A 19526-nucleotide genomic window follows, 5' to 3' on the forward strand; every position below is an offset into this window, starting at 1 on the left:
GCCTGGGAAAACTCTTCAAAAAATAATTTTGTATACTTCACAGTAAATAGGAAAAGTGCAAGCTAAAGATATTTTCCTTTTAAATTCTTAAATCTTATCTGTCCTCTGGTGTTTGTCAGCATGCTTTTGTGTGAAGCTTGTTTGGGTTTTGTTTAGGGTAGAAACTAAGTTACGTTAAAATGTATTTATCCTGCCAAAATACGGACATTTCAAATTCGCGGGGGTGCAGGATCAAACTGCAAAATTACTAGAATGAACTGAAATACTCAGAAGTATGAGCAGTGAAATTGTTGCTTAACAAATATGAAGCTCTGAGGCCAAAGAAAGGAAATCAAGATCTTGGTCATGAAATGACACTACATCTCCATTTGTGGTGAATTTCATGTTATGTCATTGGTACCAACCGCTGCTTGTTCATGTAACCAAATATCATAGCATTCACATAAGAGCTATGGGACATTAATTGTGGGCTGAGAGGCAATATTATTCCAAACCCAGTCTAATTTCAGGTATTTAATAATCAGAAACAATTCAAGACTCACAGTGCTTTCAACATTATTTCTTCGTCAGACTGTTCTACTCCACTATGGGTGATGGAATTTTGCTGATTTATACCAGTTAGTGACACAGGCTACTGTTTTCCTTTACAATTCCTTATCCCTCATCTGTCTGTCTCTATACACTATAATACCTCTTATTATAACCCATGAATCTCCATTTCTTAATTTCCAGATTTGCCATGTTTTCTAATAACAAAATCTGCATCATCAAGCAGTCAGTATGTCAGGTATCAGTTTGGTAATTATTCATTAGTGTACAGACCCAGGGTGTGAGGGTTTAGTTTTTTCCTTGCCTTGCCTTGCCTTGCCTTGCCCTGCCTTGCCTTGTCTTGCCTTGCCTTGCCTTGCCTTGCCTTGCCTTGCCTTGCCTTGCCTTCCCTTCCCTTCCCTTCCCTTCCCTTCCCTTCCCTTCCCCTCTTTTCTTTCTTTCTTTCTTTCTTTCTTTCTTTCTTTCTTTCTTTCTTTCTTTCTTTCTTTCTTTCTTTCTTTCTTTCTTTCTTTCTTTCTTTCCCTCACAAATTTCTTTTCCAAGGTTCCTTCCATTCAAAATGTAGTCAACAATAGTTACTGAATTTTCTAAATTAATTAATCTGTATAGAAAATCACCATTTTTTAAGAATTTCCATGTGTCTTTTGATAATCTGAGTGAACTGAGAAGATTTGCCTTGACGTTAGCTGTATGTTCCAGTGGTTTTAGGCAGAAAGATTTCTATTTCTATTAGATGATAAACTAAATGGAAACAATAGCCTGCAAGAGAGCATTTCCCGTCTATCATAATTATTCATAAACAAATAATTTTGTTTTGTTGGTAAACATTGTTTTTTAATTCAGAAAACAGTTTGTACTGGCCTGGGGAAGCCTGTCTCATTTGATAATGGGCTCTGAATCCAGTGGATTATAGCAGGGATTTTATCTTGCAGTAATCTCCAGGGAGAAATGTACAAACAGCTGGGAGAGCAAGGAGGAGCTGCATTGTGCAGCGGGAGTTTGTGGAGCAGAATTTTGGGGTGCTGGAGTGGATCTCAATACCGACATGAATCTTTTCTGTTTTTCTCTGGTAAGTGTACACACACATGTTTTCGTTTAGTGGGTTGCTGAGTTGATAAACTGAACTGGTGGGTGTGTTTGGATGGAAGAAAATCAAGGTGTTATAAACTGTGCAAGGGTTGTGTAACAACAGTGAGTCTCTCTAGCACAGACAAAGGAGAATTTGTGTATGAGAAGTTACACATAGCAAAATATGATTCAGTAAAACTAAGATTAAGCAAAAAGCATATAACAAATGTACTGTGCACTATCTGTAACTATTACAAAAACATGCAGATTTAAGCATGTGGCATTTGACCCCAACACAGTGAAACGCCTCATATGCATGTTAAAACCACTAAATATATGTATGCTATAAATTGCTTTAAGCCTTTTTTTTTTTTTTTTTTTTTTTTATCTGATTTACTTCTTAAGTAGTTTGGGATAACTGCTAGAACTTTTCAAGCATTAGTTTTCTAATAGCCAAGACATAGTCATCAAGACTAATCCAGTCATATGGCAATATTTACTCACAGTCAGAGAAGTTGATTTAAGACCCACTTCAGTTGTTGGGTTTGTTTTTTTTTAAATCTTCTCTTTTCTTTTTGTTTGCTTTTTCCTCTTTCCCCAAGAGGACTGGTCAGAATGAACAGGTAAATCAGGATAGGAAATCCATGGAAACTGTTTCTGTTTTCAAAGCTTAACCATCTGCCAATACCAATGCTCAGTATTAGTAATGGTATTTAGATGAGTATATTTGTTGTATTTACACAGCACAGTAGATCCATTTGCCCATTTTTCATCTTTTGTCCAGATGTTAAGTGTATCTTCCCCATATGTTTAGAAAGAACAATAAAAATCAATATTCAAACTGCACTGACATGAATTCAAATAGGGGAGCTGCTCTGTGTAAACTGTTGTTCCTGATTGCTAATGCTGTCTTAGTGCAGAGTACTGGTGTTTTCCAGATCATAACAATTAAAGGCTGTTTTGGAGTACTTAGAGTAATGCAGTGGTATTTTAGGATTCTGTGACAAGAGTCACTCATAAAAAATAATTGCCTGGGAATTCAGTGACACTTTTGATCATAGTTTAATGTGAATACCTGTGTATTTGTTCAAAGTTAACAATGGCTTTGTGGTACATTCTGTAACAGCTTGAAAATACTAATTTCTAAAGTTCTTTGGGACAGAACTGTTCTATCAATATTTTATTGTTCCATTGGGGCAGCTTCTTACTTTCTATCTGGTTAACTTTTTAAAGAAGTGTTGAGCTTTGTATCAGTTGAGAAATCAGCATTTAGACAAAATGTGAGGTAGGTTGTGTCTGAGAGTAGGTCAAGTTGCAGTTTCTCTGTTACACTGGGTATGCAGCAGCTGGAGTTTCTGTGAGAGAGATGATGACTGAAGTGAAAATGGATGGTTTAGACAAGTGAAAGCTAGTGCCATGATAGTTTCTGTAATGAAATAATTAGTTCTGGTTAAAGATTGCTGCTAAGAAGATAACCTCTGTTCTTTACAAGCTTTCCAATGGAGCCATTCTGTCTGCTTTGCTAATCTTTCAAACACCTAGCAAAACACCTCACAAGTTACCAATATCTAAAGATAATTCATATGTCACTAATATATTTCATAAAACTCAGAACCCTGTGCAGTCCTCCCTATACATGTGACACAGTGCAGTTGCTTTCTGTAATCAGATTGTCTAGCTTGGAAACGAGCTAATATCCAAATATGTACACTAGCTACTTCTACTCTGTTGGCCTGTGATTGTGAAAAGGCTGGCAACAAGGTGGTTGAAGTATCAATATAAGGGTATTCTTCTCTTTGAGAGAGTCAAGTCAGAAATAATGCACAGCAACAAAACATTGGGTTTTAAAGACAACTTTTAAAGACACCAGGGGAGCCAGTTCCTTAGTAGAGGCAAATAGCCACTGATGACTAGAAATCACGATGATTTACATCAAGTGAGCATCTGGAGTAACTGCCAAACCTAAAACTATGGAAAAGAAGTTCAGACTATCGGCAGACAGAATGAAAAGAGCTGTTTCATGCAAGCATTTTCCTCACGTAGAGTGACTGACAAGATTTCAGTCTGCAATGAATGCTTGCCTGTGTGTACCTGCATGTGAACATATGCATCTATTTTAAAAATACATTGCTTTATAGCTCGGACAAAAGTTTTCTACCCTATGGAGTATACTGGATGAAGTAAGCTACAGCTGGAGGGAATGACAAGAATATTCTGTTTAAAAACAGAGTAGAACCTGACTTCTGGCTTATCCAAGGTGGTGGAACCCTACAGTAGTTAAAGGAACATCAGTCTATGCTGTCAGAGTTAATTCTCTGTGGGTTTGCTTTCATGCATAAACCTGATACATATATTTAGCCTAAGAAACACAGTGTTATGGGCCGGTCTAGCAAATGGTGACATGGAGGTTGAAGACACTCAAGATTCACAAGATGGTTGTGAAGGCTTTGGAGACTGACTGCACTCTGCCTTTCCCAGGGAAGCAGACAGAAATTACTCCAATCTGTTGCCACCTGGGAGCCTCTGATCTCCTAATATGAGTGTTCCAGCAGGGAGTGCTTCCCCAGCAGTACATTTGCATCCTGAGTTAACTTCAGAATTATTTGGTTTCTCAACTGAGATTAATTTTGCATCAGACTCACTGCCATGGTCTCAAGGGATTTGCAGGCAAATTAGGTTTGCCTTCAAAACCTTGTGTCCCTTCTTCATTTGCAAACTGATCAAAAAGATAAATGTCCCTTCTTTTGTAGACCTTTTAGAAGGTCAATCTTAGACCCTGAATTTGCAGTGCCTTTTTCATTTTATGGTCCTTTACATGTCAGGCAATTAAATCAGAACAATACTGTTTGTATTATGGACAATATACAGAGAAGCGCCCAAATCCAGCACTGCAAGAAATGAATTGCAAGAAATTATGTCTCCAGACAATCTATTTTAATACACTGCCTAATAAATGGCAGCATCCTAAAAATCTGAGAAATAAAAGATATTATTGAATCATCAATCTTTTAGTTAAAGTAGAATATTTTTCTTACACTATTTTCCTGAATCAATTCTCCAGTATTGAGGAGATACACATTGGGATTAGCACCAGTTCACCTGGAACACTACCAGTTAATCCTGTCCTGAGGTATTGTCTTTTCCGAGAGGGTATACTTTTACTGGTTTGGTAGCATTTACTCCTGGAAACAGCATAAGTGTTTCCTTAGATGGGGTCATCTTTGAAAACAATTGTACCCTTAGCCCAAATCACAGGCTTTTCAGGTATTTCTCTACAGAGGCTCCATTTCATGAAGTTCATACCTCCAGGAACATGTCCAGGAGTTGAGCCTCCTTGGCACACAAGCCCCTGTGTCTGTTCTAGCAAACCCTCCAAAACAAGGCAGCTGCAAGCAACCTGCCTGTTAAGTGTAGTTTTGATGGTGTTTTAACAACTGTGCCAAGGAGTCATTTGGATGTGTGTTAGTTAACATAAGACAAGTAGGGCCCAGGGACTGTTCAGGCAAGGGGACACCAGTGCAGATGATGACATTGCAGCACCCTGGTTCATTCTCATCCGTCATTTCTTTTACTAAGAGAGATGCAGGCAGATGTATTTCTGTTTCAAAGAAAAACTGAACTTCAGTGCAGTCTCCATAAGAAAGTGGATGTGAGGGACATGAAAGACATCCTTACACAAGCCAATACTTAAAGCCTAAATCCTACCTTATTTGGCAGTGCTGATGGCATTAGTAATGGAATTAATGAAGGCAGGGAAGAATTTTGGCTTTGGCACAAGGTGCCGACATCTTGTGTATCAGAAACCTGTGTAAGAAAGGCAGTAAAGAAAGGATTCAATACTCCTAATGGCAGGATTGCTCAGATCAGTTATTCAAGTACTGATCTTAGGGTTTAAGCCAAATAAGATACCTTGCATTTGTCTATTTCTTTTCCATATCATAGCTTGCTAACCACTACTTTTGCTAGTAAAACGTAAAGTTAAGTACAGAGTGAAAGTCTAATCATCTTAGTGATTTGCAGTAGCATTGAACTAGTTGTATATTTTATCTTAATAGTTGGTTTAAAGATTGCTGAGAGCACAATGTAAAATCTATTACATCTAGTGTTATAAAATGAAGCAGCACTTGGCACTAAAAACTAATGTTTCTGTGGTGCAAGATGCAGAGAAAATAAGTATTAATAAAAGTGGTGTAATAGATAAATTATTAGATGAAGCCTCTATATGGGAAAGAAACCACAGAGTAAATAGAAAGATGCTAATGCTGCTATGGCTATTGGGACATGATGTTACTTAGAAATGGATTTAACTCAAAAATATGTGTTTTAACAAAGAAGGATTACCTGAATGTGGTGTCATGGTTTGAGCCCAGAGGGAAACTGAGCACCATGCAGTCACTTACTCACCCTTCCACCCCCAGTGCTGGGAAGAAGAAAATGAAAGAAAAGACTCAGGAATCGAGATAAGGACAAGACAGGGTGACTCACACGTTACAGTTGCGGGCAAAAGTCAGATTCATTAGGGGACAGAAAAAGAGTATCACTTTAATTCAAGCACTAACAAAACCAACACTTAACAGACAGAGTAGGACACTGAGAAGCCTTACCACATCTTAAAAACATGTTTGCCCCTACCTCTCCCTTTTTCCTGGGCTCATTTTTGTTCCCAGTATCTCTACCTCCTTTCCCAGCAGAATGGGGGGTGCAGACAGTGGACCACTGCTTCCTCAAAGTGGAGAGGGAAGCAGTCTTCTGCATTCTTCCCCCTGCTCCACATCGTTTCCCTCTCATGGGAGACAGTCCTCCACAAACTTTCTCCATTGTGAGTCCTCCCCATGGGCTGCAGCTCTTTCCAAGATGCTCTGGTGTAGGTCACCCCCACATATTGCGGCCCTCCCAGCACTGAACTACAACAGCGGGGGTTTCTTCTTCCCATAGAGAACCACCCTTCTTCGGGCGCAGCCGCCACTTCTAGTGTGGGGTACTTCATAGGCCACAGGCGAAGCTCTGCTCCACCGGTGACCTCCATGGATGGCAGGGGGGTGGCTCTGCCATCTCACCATGGGATACAAGGGGGCTCTCTGCTTCAGTGCACCTCCACCCTTCCTCCTCCTTCCTTCCACTGACCTCAGTGTTCACATAGGTGTCCTTCTTGTAACCTCTCTTCACAAGTCCCAATCCCCTCACGGATTCCCCTTCTTAAATACATTACCGCAGAGGCGTGGCCACCACTGCTAATTGGCACAGGCTTGGCCAGAGGTAGGTCCAACTTGAAGCTGGGGGAGCTTTCAAGAAGCTTCTCACAAGGGGACATCACTGTAGCTCCCTCCCCTGCTACCAAAAACCCCTGCCACACAAATCCAGCACATGTGGAAAGACCATCCTCTAAAGTGTAGTGTGGCTCTAAGAGATCTCAGTGCCTGGGCTTTGTTGTGCTTCCCATGTAATCACCTTCGTATACTTGTCATTTTAGCTAGATTGTTATCACCCCACAATACACAGGAGTTCACATTCAAACACTGAGCTGGAGAATGGCCTGACTGCATTACTAAATGCTCCTCTTTTTGTCTTATGATCGATCTAGTCTCTCCATGCCATGATAATATCATGCAAAGAAAAGAGCTACAGACAATTATTTTCTTCTAGATCTGAATTGGATCTTTTCTCCCATAAAAATCCTGATGCAAAGGGCTACAAAAGGCTTTCTTATCCCATGTAGGAGAAAAGAGATGTACGAACTACTCCAGAACTAAGTTAATGTATTTTTCTGTTATCTCTCATATTGCTCTGTGATGTTTAGTGTGCTCAGGGCTACTAAAAGACTTGACATATGAAATGGAAAACTTTACTGACATTATGTTTTTTGGTATAGATGTAGACTTAACTTTAAAAAAAATTAAAAAGAAAGCAAGAAAATTTCAATTTTAGTTAAATACTTCAGGTTGCCCTGAAATAATTATTTCTTTCAATATTTCCCACCTACAAGGAAAATATATTCCAACAAGGTATAAAACCAGTCAGCAAAGAAAACTCTTTTGTAAACTGAAGGTGCACTTTCTCTTTCTTGGGTGCTCTCTTTCTCACTCTTTTGTGCTTTCTTGTGCAGGTTTTCTTTCCTGAATTCATTTTCTGGGTGGTCATCTGTTGCACCCACTCTCTCATGAGCATGTGCTCACTCTTTCTTGTGCCTGTGCTTACTCGAGCATAGTCTCTCATGCACACTTGCTCATTTTTGTTCCCTCACGCTTCCCCAGACCTTTGCCCTTTCTTGAGCCCACCCTTTCTTTTTCCCTTGTGCTTGCTCTTTCTATTGCTCAAGCTCTCTCATACTCATGCTCTCTTTTTGTTGGTGCTCTCTTTCTCTCACACTCTTTCTCACATGCTGTTTCTCATGACCCTTTTGAGTCTCTTGCACTCTCACTTTCTATCTCTTTCTTTCTCTCCCTTTCTCACATACACTCTGCCTTGCTATGCTTTAGTTCTTTCTCACATTGTTGCACACACTTGCTCTCTTGCACATGCTCATGCCTTCATGTGCCCGCTCCCTTTCTCCTGCCCAGTGTTTCTCACACCTTCACACTCATTCTTTCTCACATGAGCTTTATCTCTCTCCCTTGCATGCTCACTCTTTCTCTCTTGCCCTCTCATTCCCATTCTCATTCTCTTTATCTCTCACATGAACTTGCTCTTTCTCCCATACTTGCTCTTTCTTGCACATGGTCACAATCTTTCTAATGCCCACTGCTCCTTCTCATGAGCAGTCTCTCTTTCTCAGTCCCCTTCTTTCACTGGTCTCTTGTCTCTATGAGCTTTTTCACTCCTCTTTCTTGTTGCTTTGCACCCTTTCTTGTGATTTTGTTCTCAGTCTTTATCACACCCTCACTTTACTGCACATGGTTTCTTTTTCTCCTGACACATCTTTCTTTCCTGCACACTTATGCAAATGATTTATTTCCCTTTCTCTCCTTTTCTCTCTCTTCACCTTCTGCGCTCTCCTCTTCTCTCTCTCCTCTGCTGGTCCCTCCTTCTATCTCTCTTTCAAACATCCGTTCTTGCATGAACATGCTCACTTTTTCTCACATGCTGGTGCACCTGCTCCATGTCTCATGCTCTTGCTGTCATCACAACTTCATGTCCTTTCTTGTGACCTTGTGCTCTTTCTCACATATCCATGCTGGGATTCTTTCATGAGCTTTTTCTTGTGCTCTCTCACTTCTTTTGTGTCATCTCTTTTTCTCACACACTGTCCGCTTCTTGAGTGCTTTTCTTCCTTGAAAGCTCTCTCTCCCCCTCTTCACTCTTTCTCTATCTAGCTCTTTCTTTTTCTTACTCTTGCTCTCTCAGTTTCTCATTCTCACATGCAATCTCTCACTCTTGCATCCCCTCCCTTTCTTGCACCCTTATTCCCTTCCTTATGCCCTTTCTCATGCCCCCACCCCATTTCTTGCAACCCTGTGACCTTTCTTGTGACCCTGCTCTTGTACTTTCTCATGCGCTTGCTTACAATTACTCATGCTACCTCTCTCCTCATACAATCTTTGCACCACACTCTTTATTCATATGCTCTCTCTCCCCCTTTCTTGAGCACTTACTTCCTCACTCACTCTTTATCTCTGTCTTCTCTTCTCTCTCCCCCTTTCTCTGTCTCTTATGCTCACCCTCTTGTACATGCTTCTTTTCTCACATTTGACACCTTTTCCTGCAGCTTCATGCCCTTTATCTGTGTGTGTCTTTTCTTGCAACCTTATGTAATTTCTCACAACCTCACACCCTAACAAGCTCACAATCCTTTCTTCCAACCTCACATTCAGTGTTCCTCACAACCTCATGCTTGTTTTCTCAGGCACATGCTATTTCTTGCTCTGTGCTTTTCTTTCACTTTCCACCTCTCTCATGCGTGCTCTCACTCTCTCTGTTTATTGCTCTCTCCCTCCTCCCTTGCTTGCTCACACCCTTATTCTCTTTCTTCTGTGCTGCCTTTTTTCTATATGCTCATGCTTTCTTGTGCATTCCCTTTGTCAAGGTCTCACTTTCTCAAGGTCTCACTTTCTCAAGTGGTCACTTTTTTTTTCTCACTTGCATTTTCTCACATATTCACACCCATTGCACCCTTGCCCCCACTTTCTCTTGTGTCTGTTTTTTCCCCACCCTCACGCTCAGTCTATTGATCTCTCTCTCCATTTCTCCCTCCTGTTTTCTCTCTCTCCTACTGTCTCATCTCTCTCCTTCTCCCTCTTTCTGTTGTGCACTCTTCTGTGCATTATCACTTCTCATGTGAATTTGTTCTCATGCCCTCATGCCCTTTCTCTTGACTTTGTGCTATTTCATAGAATCATAAAATCATTTAGGTTGGAAAAGACCTCTAAGACCATCGAGTCCAACCATAAACCTAAGACTGCCAACTCCACCACTAAACCACGTCCCTACACAGTCTTTTAAATACCTCCAGGGATGGTGACTCAATCACTTCCCTGGGCAGCCTGTTCCAGTGCTTGATAGCTCTTTCAGTGAAGAATTTTTTCCTAATATCCAATCTAAACTTCCCCTGGTGCAACTCAAGGCCATTTCCTCTTGCCCTATTGCTTGTTACTTGGGAAAAGAGACCAATACCCACCTCACTACCACCTCCTTCCAGGTAGCTGTAGAGGGCGATGAGGTCTCCCCTCAGCCTTCTCTTCTCCGGACTAAACACCCCCAGTTCCCTCATCCGCTCCTCATAAGACTTGAGCTCCAGACCCTGCACCAGATTCATTACTCTTTTTTGGACATTCTCCAGCACCTCAAGGTTTTTCCTGTAGTGAGGGGCCCAAAACTGAACACAGTATTTGAGGTATGACCTCACCAGTGCTGAGTACAGGGGGATGATCACTTCCCTATTCCTTCTAGCCACATTATTTCTGATGCAAACTATTGTGCCCTTTCTTGCAAACTCGTGCTTGTTCTTTGTTACCCACTCACACTAGCTTTCTCACATGCACTTTCTCTCTTGTGCCATCTGTTTCCCATGTTCTCCCTGTTTCTTGCTCCTCTCCCCCCTTCTTCTTGGATGTTCTCTCCAACTATCCCTCCGTCCGTCTCTTTAACTTTCTTCTTTGTGCACCCTTGCTTCATCTTGCAAGAGAACATATTAATTCTTGTGGCCACTCTATTTCTCACATCCACACTTTCCTTGAGGGATCCTCACCTCTCTCTCTGTGTCTCCCTCCACTCTATCTAGCTCTCTTTCTCTCACATGCACGCTCTCAACCTGTTCTCTTTCTTGTGTCCTTACTCTCTTTCTGACAACCCCCATTGCCATGACCTCAACACATTTCTTGTTTCCTCAGAGCTTTTGTCTCTACTTTGTCCTTGTTCTTTCTCATGCTCTCACACTCATTTTCTCATGTGTGCTTTCTGTCCTGCCATGCTCACTCTCCTGCTTTCTGGTGCAGTCCCTCTCTCAATCTCTTTTTGAACTTTGTCTCCCCACCACTCTCTCCAGCCCCATCTCTCCCTCTTTCTTCCTCCTACCCCTCATTCTTTCTCGTTCTTGCTCTGTTTCAGACACAATCTCTTTCTTGTCATCTCTCTCACACACTCAAACTTTTTTGCACACTTGCTCTTTCTCATGTTAGATCTCTTCCCTGTGCCCTCACACGTACGTCTTGTTTTGCCTGCTCTTTCTTGTATATCCTGCTCTTTCATCATTTGCTCCTCTTTTTATGACCTCACTCTTTGTTGCACCCTCATGCCCTTTCTCATACCTTTGCTCTCTTTCTTGAGAATTCAGTCACTTATTCTCATGACCTCATGCTCACTTTCTTGCATTTTCTCCTCTTTCTTGAGAGCTCTTTCTCACAAGCGTTCCTTTTCTACCTTGCACACACTCACCATTTCTCACATGTGTACTCTCTCTCACAAACAGTCCTGCTCTTTCTTGTGCTCACTTCCATAGTCACCCTCTCTGTCTTGAGGTTTTGCACCCTCTCTTGCACCATCTCCCCCATTCTCTCATGCCCTTTCTCACAACCTCACTCTCACCATTTCTCACCTGCAAGCACACTTTTTTGCACAAGCTTTCTTGCACTATCTCTCTTTCACGTGCCATTTGTCACACGCACTGTCTCTGCACTATTCACATGATCTCTCCCCCTTTCTAAACTGTCTTATGATTTCTCCCACTATTTCCCTCTTCCTCTTCCTCATTCTTCCTGTCCCTCTCTCTTGCTCTTCTACTCTCTCTTTCTCCTATTTTTCTCTCATGGGCACTCTCCCAACTACACTTATGCTGTTGTTCCTGCTCTTTTTCTCAGGCCAGCATATCCTTTCTTGTGCCAGTGTTTCCTTTCTAACTCTAGCTCTTTCTTGTGACCTCACACCCTTTCTTGCACCCTTGCACTGTTTTTCTCATGCCCTCATGCTTGCTTCCTTGTGCCTGCTTTTTCTTTTGCATGCCATCTTTTCACAACATTCTCACATTCTCTCTCTTCCTCCCTCTTTCTTGCACTTTCTTGTTTTTCTCTCACATGTGCACTTTCTTGCACCCTTGCTCACATATGCTTGCACTTTTTTTGCTCACTTCCTTTCTCATGCTCTTGCCTTTCTTGTGTTCTTGCTCTTGCCTGTGTGTTTGCTTTCTTGTGCTGTCATGGTCTTTCCCTCAACCTCACCCTTTCTGGCACTCACCCTTTTGTGTGCCCTCATGCTTGCTCTTTCTCACGAGTGTTCTCTTTTTTATGAGCCTACCCTATCATGTGTGGTTACGCTCTCTTTCACTCGCATTTGCTTTCTCATTCTCTCTCTCATGGTCTTTCTTTCTCACATGCTCACTTTTTCTTGCATGCAGGCATACTTTCTCATGTCCTCTCCTTTCCTCATGCCCTTGATTTTTCTCACACCCTCACTTTCTTGTGCCCTCACACCCTTACTCACAACCTTGTACTTGATCTTTTTCTCACCCTCATGCTTGCTTTCTCACTCCATCTCTCTGCCCCTACCTCATGCCCTCTTGTGCTGTCTCACTCTATTTCTTGTGCATTCCCTTTCTGGAGTACTCCTGCTTTCTTGTGGCTTTGCTTCTTTTGTACTCTCCCTCTTTCTAACACCCTCATTGTCCCTTGCACATGCTTGCTGTTTCTCGTGCAATCACATTCTCACATGCTTATGTTCTTTATCCTACCTTGTGCCTCCCCTTCCTGTATCCCCACACCACCCCTTTCCATGCCCTCACACTCAATGTTTCTCATGTGGGCTTTCTTTCTCATGCACTCTTTCTCTCCCCAGTCCTTTAGCACTCTTCGTCACATGCTCTTTCTCTCTCTTGATCATGCCTTCCCTCTTTCTTGATTTATTTAGCTTTTGATCGTTCTTTTTTAATTGCTCCTCTCTCCCCCTCTCTCCTTCCCTCTCTGTCATGTTCACACTATCTTCTCATTCATTCTGACTTTCCCTTGCACACTTGCTCTTTCTGGATATCGGTATGCTCTTTCTCATGCCCACTCCTTTTCTTACTCTCTTTCTCTTTCCCAGTCTCTTTGTTGCACCTTCACTCTCCTTCTCACAACCTTACACACTTTCTTGTGATTTTCTGGACTTTTCTGTAACCGTGCACTTGCCCTTTCCCACACCCTCATGCTCAGTTTCTTCCTCATGCCATCTCTTTCTCACACCTTTCCACACATTCTCCTTCTTAGGTACTATTTCCCTCTTTCTTGTGTGGCGCATGCATGCACTTACCCTTTCTCTTGCTTTTGCTTTCTTCCTCACTTTCTTGTCCATGATCACACTCTTTCTGTGCATTCCCTTTCTTGAGTGTCCTCTCTTTCTCACACCCTTGCTCCTTTCCTTGTCCTTGCTCTTATGGGTGCCCTTCTTCTTTCTTGTGCCTTCACTCTTTCTCTTTTCCTGGCTCTTCCTCACATGCATTTTGTCCATGCACTTAGTCTCTATCTCACACACTCCCATGTTTCCTCAGGCACTTACACACTTTTCTGTGTCCTTACGCTCACTCTTTCTCAGGCGAGCTTTCTATTCCTCTGTTGATATCTCTCACTCATGCTCTCTCTTTTGCCCTCTCTCACCTGCATTCATGCTCTTTTACTTATTCTCACACGTCCCCTCTCCCTTCCTATGTCATCTCTTTCTTTCTGTTCTTCACCTGCTCTCTCTCTTGTGTGTTTGCTCTTGTGCGCTCACTTTTTGTGTTCTTTCTCATGTGCACTTGTGCTTTCTCGTGTGCTTCACTTCTTGCATGCATCCTCTTTCTCATGCCCTAATTATTTTTCATGCATTTCCTACTCCTCATGCCCTCTTTGACATTCATTTGCTTTTTTTCCACATACTTGCTTTTTCTTACACACCTGCCCTTTCTCACAGCTTTGTGCTCCATCTTTCTCACATGAGCTTTCTTGTTTGAGGTCTTTTACATGCTCTCCCTCCTTTCCTTTCTTGAGCACTCATTCTCAAATGCTTCTCCTTATGCTCTTCTCTTTCTTGCCCATTATCTCTCCCCTCTCTCTCTCCCATTTCTTTTCACTCTCTTATCCTTGTCCTTTCCCCCCTTTGTCCCCTTTACATAATTTTCTTTCTCTCTTTTTGCCTTTTTGTAATCTCTTTCCTTACTCTCTTCCTCTCCCCTATCTCCTTTCATTCTTCCTCACCCTCTCTTTTTCCTCTCTTTTTCTGTCTCTCATGCTCTTTCTTTCACACGAGCTCTTTTTTATGCTTTCATCTCTTAATTAAATACTCTATTCACCAAAGTCCTGTACTCCCTATTGAGGAAGAAGTATATGATTACATTTTATGTTGCAGAATCCTGGAAGTGTGTAACAAGGTTTTAAACTCATCATTTTTGTCAAGAAATGCTCAGTCCACAGCTTCAGACTAGGAGCCTGAACCATCATTGCTACATGGCAACACAGTTACAGTAAGAAAAAATACTGTTCTTATGAATAAATGCAGTCGCTGTCAAAACCCAGGCTCAGCTGACTGTTAGGAGCACAAGCCATGCCATGTGTAGAGTGCTTCATAAGCCATGTGCCCACAAAGCATTAACTCATTAATTTGTAGAATAAACTCCAGTACACAACTTGAGTATTTTCAAGTAGTTCAACTTGCAATATTTCTCCCACAACATTTATCTTAGCTTATAAAGACTCCAGTAGACTGAAGCAAATAAAGATCCATAGATAAACATTGTGGTTGCAAAAATTAGTCATGTCTTTGAACTGCTGCTTCACCAGTCAATAATATTGCCTGTAAAGCTTTACATATTAACAATATAACTTCAAATATGCATCTATGTTTATCTTCTGTACTAGAGGAACAAATGCTTTTAAATAATAATATACCATGTTAATTTCAATGGTGTTGCTCTGCTGTAAGTCACACTGCTATAAATTTGATTTATTCTTTAATTAATGCAGTTAAAAATCAGTAATCAAAATTCATTGGGAAAATATTCAGTGCAGATCAAAGTGGCAACATCTAAAATCTAGGTTCATTAGTTAGAGTGTCTTTAGTTTTGCCATCTGCTTTCATTTAGCTCTTGAATTATGGAATGGTGGTGTGTGTGTGTAATCTTGGTTCTTGGAGTTGTAGGATAAGTTTTAGTTTCTGTTTAAAATGTTTTTATTCTTGGTGGTTGGAGCAAAAGAACCTTTACATGTGCATTATAACACAGAATTCAAAAATTTGAAGAAGGCAAATGGAATTTATTTTTAATTCTAGCCATTCTCATTATTTTGGGGGCCTAAATCATGACTCAAATTCTGGGAGTTGGCAGCATTTTTTCCTTTTATTTCTAAGGAATAGGGTTACCTTTTTTTCCATAAAGAAGTACTAACTATAAAATGTTTTTACAGTTTATGTAGAAATTTTCATGGGTTATAGTTTTCATAGTTTTCACAGGAATTTTCATGTATTATTCAGGTGGAGGTCTACACCTGATTTTACTCCTTCTGAGCAGATAATGTTAATTCTTGCTGTACCCCCAGCTTTAGTCCTGCCAATCTGTGGAATCTAAGCCATGATAGTGTGAAGTCCAGCATTTGGGTACTTATTATAATCAATTTCTATACGTCTTTTTAGAGAAAGAAGTAAATAGACGATTTCAAAAGATGGGAGAAAAGTCACTCTCTAGTTTGTAAATTACTGCTTGCTTTTTTAAAATTAATATTATTTTCATGTGTTTACAAGTGTTCATCTTTGAAAATCTGTTTAAATGTATTTTAGGAGGGCTCAATGGACAGCTTGTATGAGCCTGTCCCAGAACGTCAAGAGCCCAAGGATACAACTACTATTGACAGCTGGGCTAGCACTACAGAGAACAGGCATGTAAACTGTGGACCACCTGATAGATCTATGTCTCTGGTAAGTAAAATTTAATTGCAATGTATGCAATGTGTTTTGCAAAAAAATATTACACTGTATGCCAGCTTGTGTGTTCAGATGGCTTAACTGCCTGTTTGAACTATTTAGGCTCTTTAGAGCCACTGCTGAAGCCTCGTCTCTGTGGCCAATGACCTGATTTCTGTCCAGTCTTAAAAAGCACACTTAAAAACAGGTCATGAGTTTCTACATAGCTAGCAGCAAAGTGAGATTAGTGCAGCTTCACTGTACAAGGGAATTTCTCTTTGCAAGCAATAGCATGTGAAAATGCTGGGCAAAGATATTAGTAGAGTTTGTGTCTACAGGATATACTACTGGTGTCTTCAGCTGTCCTTTTAAATTAACAAAAAAAATGCGTTTCTAAAGTGTAAGTTGTATGAATTTTGTAACTGGTGGCCTCTGGAATAACCTTTACATTTTACAAGACCTCATTAGGCAAACATGTGAAGGAGTTTGTCTTCTGTTTTTTTTTCTTCTTAAATAATGCTACCCTACTTAATCCTTTATTATTGGTATGTTATTGGTATAATATATCATTGAGGCTTTGACAAATACTTTAGCATAGTATATGAAATTTCATAATCCTTTTCATTTCATAATCTCTACTCTCTGCTTTACAATGCTCCTTCATTTATAATTACTATCACTATCTATAGCAACATATGATGCAGTCTGGTGAAGGAATAAAGAAAAAACAGGATGTTCATTATTCAAAGAAGAGAGACTGTCCTTCCTTCGGAAATTATGCCAAACTTTACCCATGTGCACTCTAGGGTGTGTACTGTGTACCTATGAGACTCTGGGCCTATGGTGTTGCAGTGTCAAAAGCAAGATTGCACACAGGACTTGCATGGAGAAAGTGCTGGAGCTGTGGGAAAGGAGAATGGCTGGGGAGTTGTGGCATGCACTTGTTGAGTTCCTAAAGGAATAGAAATAACTTCTTCTCACATCCTTCTGCTGCAACCATGTCTCTGTGCATGTCTCTCTCTTCCAGATAATCACCTTGGTGCTTTATATAACGGTCCTGGTTTTGAGAGCATAGCAGCGCATAGACCTCAAGATGATTCCTCATAACATCAGCACAGATCTATGAGCTGGGTTCTGAAATGTGCCTACATTATCATTTTACTACAGTAGGTGTGAGATATTCCCCTGTGTGACAGGTCTCTCCCCATTATCAGGTTGTGACCTTGTTACTGTAAGAATGAGCCACCTCGGCGCTGTTCCAGCTAAGTGTGTTTAATCATGGTTGTGAAATATGGCTCTAACCTGATCCTAGCATGCTTATAGTATTTCAGTTGTGTGAAGGTCTAGCTATTTGGCTAGGGCTGTGCTACACCACTGTATTGAAGCATGACATTCTACTAACAAAGGTGGACATTAGAGTTCAGCTCCTTCATCCATTCAGCCTTTTTCCCCTTTGCTGTGACTACAAACCAACTTAACAGTTTATGACAACTACACTAATATTTCCTTGTCTAATAGATGTTTATCTGCTAGGAAGAGTATTTAGACAAAATTAAATTAAAGTTAAAATCAGATTCATTTTTTGCGACCCAGGATGTGACGTATGATGTCCTAATATACTTTGCAATCGATAACTACTAGAAAATAGCCTTTATCTTGTCAAGGTATGGTAAAGACACATCTATAGCACTGTGGTCTGCTATGGTTTTCACAATGTGTAAGGATAAGAATTAAAACTACAGTGTTCGTTTATGTCAGGCTTTTTGTTTCTTTCTTTTTCTTGTTTTGTTCTGTTTTCTGATTTGGCAGCATTACTTCAGACTCTTCATTATATTAGTATAGATTTGGGCTTCATAATTTTTTTTGGCTAAATAAAAGTAATCAGCCTATCCAATACTGAACTTTGTTTTCATTGAGTCAGTCGAAATAATCAGATTTGCTGCTAGTGTAGGATTAGAAAATCCTGTACGTTAAACTGAACAAATTGTAGGAAAACATTTTTCACATTGCTCAGCGCTGATTTTGTGGGATGGCACCGCACAGTCCATGAAGATACGTGACAGCAGCGAATAGAAGAATCCAGCACTTTGGTTTCTGCTAGCTCTCATCATGGATTTCTGCTTTCCTAATGGCACAATTATTCATCCCTAAATTTAAATTTCATCATCGATAAAAACAACACTAAATGACTAAGCAAACTGTTGGCTCACTAGATATTAACAAAAAGCTTCCTAAGACTGGTTGTGGGTTTTACTTTTTTCTGTTTTGAGAGACTATTCAGCTCAGCACTTAACTAAAAATAACGGCTGGATGCTGTGTCACTGTGCTGGCTGTAGAATCAACGATTATTTATAAAATACTCTTTAGAAATGGAAAACAAGATTAGTGATGACGTGTCAGCAGTAAGACCTATGGAAAAATGTCACTAAGGCCAAAGGACTCTGTGTAATCTTATCTGCTATTTCTAGTACGTGAGTTATTAGACCTACACCTTGGATGAAGCTGTTAAGCTTATTAACTGAGCCCATTTGTACTTCTCTCCCATTTTTAATTCCGTTACTTGGTTCCAGGCTGCAGGGTGGCCCCCACAGCATGATAAATTCAGAACATTATTGGCTCCCTCAGGACTTGATTTAGCCATCTATCATTATTCAGTAATGCACATACTTAAGTGCACTGCTAAGTAGGTATGGGCTCAAGTGTATGGTTTAAATGGTTGGCTGAACCATGGCCATGCAGGTTCCACAGAGCTGTTAAATCTCCTGAGGGTGGAGCAGCCTGGCACAACACTTTTTCTCCTTAGGAGGCTTTGCTGCTTTCCTTTTTTCTATACAACTTCAGAAATCAACAGGGCAGGCATTTGAGGTCTGCTTCCCTCAACTTAAAAAAAGGGAGACTAGGGCTAGAGGAACTTTTCCTTATACTGCAACAAGGTAGTTATTTTCTTGCAGTTATCTCGTCTGTTGTGATTTGTCCTAATCATAGCTGGGCTGTGACATTCTTCTGAAGACGTGGGAAATGTCTGGTACCTCCAGTCGCTGAAGCTGTGCAGGACAAAATTCAGTGAACATACTCTTTGGGCACTTTTTGCATCGTGGTCATTTTTGTTCCTCACAAAACATCTGCCCAAATGACACATCCTGGATGAAGAATAATCTCTCTTTTGTATACACTCTTCTTCTCCTTCGCATAATTTAGAAGACCTGTTTAGTATAAGAAATGTTTTGCCTGTTATATTCCCACGCCAGGTTCCTGTGGTACTGTCTTGTGCCTGTTATACACACCTGCCTTTTGATTTTAATCCTCAGGGAACTGGCTTGTTAAATTTTTGGTCAATTTGCCTGTTGCTCAGCTTCAGTAATATTCTCAGACAGAAAGGAAAAAAGTAGATTTATGGAGTTATTTGTGAACCTTATGCACAGCAATGCTGAATTGGACCTTCCTCAGAAACAGTCGGTAGCCAACAGTATGTAATGAATAATACAGGTACTCTTTGCCTGTAACTACGTTCTTAACTGGGAAACTGAATTTCTACCTCTTACAGCTTGGTGTTACAGACTTCTACTTCATGAGCTGTC

At 40.6% G+C, this 19526-nt stretch overlaps 1 protein-coding gene across 4 annotated transcripts in view; it reads left to right on the forward strand.

Moving 5' to 3' along the window:
• Positions 1-1487: 1487 nt before the first annotated feature.
• Positions 1488-19526, forward strand: part of LOC113484008 (SAM domain-containing protein SAMSN-1-like) — a 94303-nt gene continuing 76264 nt past the window's right edge. For 2 of the 4 annotated variants that reach the window (XM_026856091.1, XM_026856099.1), the window contains exons 1-2: positions 1488-1618; positions 15826-15963. In XM_026856091.1, the coding sequence (XP_026711892.1) occupies positions 1595-1618; positions 15826-15963 (162 nt within the window). In that variant the 5' untranslated portion in view covers positions 1488-1594. Of the gene's footprint in view, positions 1619-15825; positions 15964-19526 lie in introns of those variants that run through there. The other 2 variants (XM_026856118.1, XM_026856108.1) reach the window with 2 other exon arrangements.

The sequence above is a fragment of the Athene cunicularia genome (assembly GCF_003259725.1).
Source record: "Athene cunicularia isolate RWA chromosome 1 unlocalized genomic scaffold, athCun1 chr1_part1, whole genome shotgun sequence".
Lineage (NCBI taxonomy): Eukaryota > Metazoa > Chordata > Aves > Strigiformes > Strigidae > Athene > Athene cunicularia.